Source organism: Haliaeetus leucocephalus, unplaced genomic scaffold, assembly GCF_000737465.1.
Source record: "Haliaeetus leucocephalus isolate CR32 unplaced genomic scaffold, Haliaeetus_leucocephalus-4.0 Scaffold261, whole genome shotgun sequence".
NCBI classification, from domain to species: Eukaryota; Metazoa; Chordata; class Aves; order Accipitriformes; family Accipitridae; genus Haliaeetus; species Haliaeetus leucocephalus.
The window spans coordinates 232,101-236,775 of NW_010972697.1; the positions used below are offsets into that span (position 1 = coordinate 232,101).

General features: G+C 64.5%; 1 protein-coding gene across 1 annotated transcript in view; it reads left to right on the forward strand.

Moving 5' to 3' along the window:
- The first annotated feature begins 759 nt into the window (after positions 1–759).
- Positions 760–4,675, forward strand: part of SYDE1 (synapse defective 1, Rho GTPase, homolog 1 (C. elegans)) — a 4,379-nt gene continuing 463 nt past the window's right edge. Inside the window, exons 1-7 of the mRNA XM_010568888.1 lie at positions 760–883; positions 939–1,490; positions 2,291–3,034; positions 3,110–3,324; positions 3,411–3,537; positions 3,639–3,796; positions 4,218–4,510. Coding sequence (XP_010567190.1) covers positions 760–883; positions 939–1,490; positions 2,291–3,034; positions 3,110–3,324; positions 3,411–3,537; positions 3,639–3,796; positions 4,218–4,510 — 2,213 coding nt within the window. The remainder of the gene's footprint in view (positions 884–938; positions 1,491–2,290; positions 3,035–3,109; positions 3,325–3,410; positions 3,538–3,638; positions 3,797–4,217; positions 4,511–4,675) is intronic.

Consider the following 4,675-nt stretch of genomic DNA (forward strand, 5'->3'; position numbering starts at 1 on the left):
CGAAGGGATATCTCCCACCCCCCCAGAAAGGGTCTCCCATTACCCTGGGGTCCTGTTCCCCCAGCAAGCCCCCCCGCTCCATGTCCCCATTTTCCCTCCTGCCCCCCAAGGAAGGGGCACCCATCACCCAGCTCCCTCAGTACCCTACAGCAATTGGAGGCTCCCCCCCCCAGGTCCCTCCTGCCCCCACCCCACATCTCTGGGGAAGCCCCACACCGAGCCATGGTGTCATGGGGCTGGGGGGGAGGATCCTGGAGATTGTGGGGGTCCATGGGGTGCCACGGTGGGGGGGCTGTGGGTGCAGGGGGATTGGGGTCACAAGGCAGGGGACGTTGGGCTGCACAGGGTAGAGAGGTGTGAGGGGAGATTGGGATGCACAAGTTGGAGGGATGCAGACAACGGGGGGGGGGCACAAATGAACTGGGGGTGTGTGTGCAGGGAATGGGGGTGCACTATTGGGGTGACCCCCCCCGTGTGTGTGTGTGAGGCAGGGGGGGACAGGACCCTGCCTTGCGGCACAGAGCCAAGGGACACGGGCAGAGCCACCCCCATCCCTATTGGGGTGCGCCCTGTCCCTATTGGGGTGCAGAGGGGTTCAGCCATGCCCCCCCCCATTTCCTTGCTGCGGCTCCCCTTGCCCACACCAGGGCGGTGGGAGCACGGCCACGGGTCCGGCCAGCAGTAAACAACCGGAAATCCCGCTTGGCAAGGGTCTACGCGCAGCTGCCTGCGCCTGCCCGCCGCCCCGGCAGAGCCGGCATGGGGAAGGGGGGTCCCATTCGGGACGGCAACGGATTCAGGGTGAGGATGGTGGGTGGCATGGCGGAATGCTCGGGGGCGGACGGACAAGAGAGGGAGGTCCTCGTGTCCCGGTGGGCTCCCCGTTGGTGTTTTGGGAACCCCCGTACTCAGCCCAGCTCTTTTCCTTCCTCCCACAGAGCATCCTCCGCCAAGCCCTGATTCTCCGGTGGACCCCGAGGCGGCATCGGTGGAGCCGGTGCCGGCAGCATCCCGCAAGCAAAATTGGGCCCGGTTTTCCTGCGGCGGCCGCGATGAGAGGCAGCTACTGCCTCCCAAAGCCACCCCAGATCCGGCAGATGCCAGCAAGCCGGACCCTGCTGCTAGCAGTCCCCGGCCCGGCATTGAGCAGCCCAGCGAGGAAGACATGGAGCCGGCGGAGGAAGCCGAGGCGGTGAACGGCTCTGGGGAGCTGGGTGGTCTCAGTAGGAGCCCTGGGCACGGTGCCTACCTGCAGAGTTTGGAGCGGAGCAGCCGGCACTGGGTGCTGTCGTCGGTGAAGGGACCAGGCCTGGATGAGCTGGGCGGTGGAGCTGAGGTGGATGCCGGCGCTGCTGGCAGCGAGGGCGAGATTTGGTACAATCCCATCCCCGAAGATGAGGACCCCCAGCCTGGGAGCTCCTGGAAGACATGGAGCGGAGGGAGTCGTGACATCGAGAGGGGCCGTGGTGGGGAGTCACCCCCGAAGACGGGTAGGGAAGACCCCCCCCGTGGTGGTTTGGGGATGGCAGAGAGCTCCGGACCTCGCAGCAGCACGGCCCCAGCGCTGTCCACGGCTGGCCGAGGAGAGGAGCAGGGAGTCAGCAGGACCCAGGCTTGTGGTGAGGGCCGGCACGTGACTACAGGTCGGAGAGGTGGGACAGTGGTGGCCCCCGGTCCCCCAAAGCCCTTGTCCTCCTGTCACCCCTCCAGGAGAGTGTCCCCTGGACACGGTCCTGTCTCCATCTGCAGTACCCTGTGGTCTTTGTCCTTTCTCTGTCCCCCATGAGGTTTTCTGGACCCTGTGGTCCCTAAACCTGATAGTCCCTGTCCCTGGTGTCCCCTGTACCCCATGGTCCCCAGACCCAATGGTCCGTGTCCCCCGGACCCCATGGTCCCTGTCACCTAGGACAGCACCATCCCAATCCCTTGGTCCCCATCCCTTCCCTATCCCCAGGCCAGTGGTTTCTGTCCCTTCCCAGAAGGGACCTCACCATCCCTGTCCCCAAGGATGTCTCCTGGACCCTACAGTCCCCATCCCTTCCCCATCCCCCAGGAGACCGTCTTCTGGACCCCACAGTCCCTGTCCCCCCCCCAGGGAAGTGTCCCCCAGACCCTGCAGTCTCCATCCCTTCCCTATCCCCCAGGACATTGTTGTCGTCGTCCCCACCACCACCCCATCCCACGGGACCCTCCCTCCACCCCACAGCAGTTTCTGGGGAGCAGCCCTGGCCCACCCAGGCTTCCCAGTGCACGCCCCCAGGACCCACTCACCCCTTTTTCCCCCCCACAGTGAAGATGCCGATCCCATGCGTGAGCTCGGGGACAGGGCTGACCACCCCCTCGCCCCCCACCAGCCCCAAGAAGGGCCGTTCCCTCAACAAGGTGAAGTCCCCAGGTACCGTACGTCGTCTCTCCATGAAGATGAAGAAGCTGCCGGAGCTACGGAGGAAGCTGAGCCTACGCAGCCCCCGTCCCCGGGGCCAAGAGGGTGGCACCTCGCCCTCCGAAAGCCGCAAGGAATCCAGCAACGTCATCAGCCGCTACCACCTAGACAGCAGCGTGGCTTCACGGCCAGGGCTGCCGCGAGCCAAAGCGGCTGGCAAAGGCGGCTACTTGAGTGACGGCGACTCCCCAGAGCTGCCGGCTAAAGCCGGGGTGCGTGCCGAACCGGAGGATGGGGAAAACGGGCTGGATGTGGGCGCTTTCCGCCCCTACAGCTGCGGGGAGATGCCGCCACGGTGCGGGCAACACATCTCGGGGCTGGTGAGCGTCCACCTCCACGGCGTGCGGGACCTGAAGCCACCACGGGCCGAAGCCCGGGAGGTTTTCTGCGTCTTGCAGGTGGATGCGGCCAACCGGGCTCGCACAGCTTTGCTGCCCTGCAAGACGGCGTTCCTCGGCCTCAACCACACCTTCAACCTGGAGCTGGAGGGTGCCCGGCACCTCAAGGTGATCGTCTTCTCCTGGGATCCCACCTCTTGCCGCAACCGTCTCTGCTGCCATGGCACTGTGGTCCTGCCCCACATCTTCAGAGGTATGGCCGGGTGGTGGGGTCGGTTTGGGTTTTGGTGACTCGGCACCCTGTTGACAGCACCGCTCGGCTCCACAGGTTGCCGGGCCCAGCAGCTGGCAGTGCGGCTGCAACCTCGCGGTATCCTCTACTCCAAATTCACCTTGGTGGAGCAGTGGGACAGTCCTGGTGATCGGGAACCCCGTGTCTTCGGCGTGGAGCTGGGCCAGCTGGTGGAGAGGGAGAAGACGGCCACCAAAGTGCCTCTGCTCATCCAGAAATGCGTGGCCGAGATAGAGAAACGAGGGCTGAAGGTGAGCGGGGACTTACAGTGACGGCTGTAGGGGGCTGCGGTGGATGAACCCCCCCAAAACCACAGTGACGGTGTCCCCGTTTGCAGGTGGTGGGATTGTACCGGCTCTGTGGCTCAGCCGCTGTCAAGAAAGAGCTTCGTGACGCCTTTGAGAGGGACAGCGCGGCCGTGACGCTCTCAGAGCAGCTCTACCCCGACATCAACGTCATCACGGGTGGGTGCTCGTCCTGGGGTGGGGGTGCCCCTGCAGGTTCCCGTGCACCCCACGGGACCACACTTGATGTCCCGTCCCCCCCTGCGTCCTGTCACCTGCAGGGATCCTCAAGGATTACCTGCGGGAGCTGCCCACGCCGCTCATCACCCCCACACTCTACCACGTTGTGCTGGAGGCCATGGCCAAGCGACCCCTCCGGACCCCCCCAGGAGAGCGGGACGCTGTCACCCTGCTCGACTGCCTGCCCGATGTTGAGAAGGTGAGTGCCCAGCACCAAAAAAGGGGGTGCCCAGCACCAAAAAAGGGGGTGCCCAGTTGTGGTGAGGGATTACGGGGGGGGATCTCATTGCTGCTCAGCCCCGTGGTCTCCCCCCATCCCAACTCGCCACTGCAGACAGTCCTTATTTCTTGACCTGTGACATGGGGCATGTCCCTGTGTCACCTCCCTACTCAGGACCCCCCCAAGAATTTTTTTTTGGGGGGGGGGTCGGGGCAGGTCTTCACATCCCTCTGATATTTAAGCATTTATTTCCACCTCTGCATTCACTGTGTGACTCGGCTCCAGGGACCATCCACAGCCAAGTCCCCTGGGGCGATTCCCCTCTGCTCTGTTTTGGGAGGGTGTGGGACAACGGGGTGGCATCAGAGGACATCCCTGTTGATGCCACCTTGTCCCCCAGGCCACACTGACGCGGCTCCTGGACCACCTCAGCCTGGTGGCCTCCTTCCACGATTTCAACCGCATGAACTCGCAGAACATCGCCGTCTGCTTCGGGCCCGTCCTGCTCACCCAGAACCAGGAGCCCCGGCGCTCCGGCACCGGTACCGGCACCGGCAACCGCAGCTATGCCCACAGCGAGGACATCGCCAGTGCCGTTGACTTCAAGAGGCACATCGAGGTGTTGCATTACCTGCTGCAGGCCTGGCCAGGTGAGCAGGGTAGGGGGGATACCTGCACCCCCAGCCCATTTTTGGGGGGCTTTTTGCACAGTGACTACCTGGGCCACAATTGGTGGCAGCTGCTCCAGGGGTCTGTGACCCCCATATCATTGCTCTTGGGGGGGCCTCCTGGCTCTGGAAGGCGTCTGTGACCCCCCTGCCATGTGTCACCATCCCCAGCAGCTGCTCCAGTGGTCTG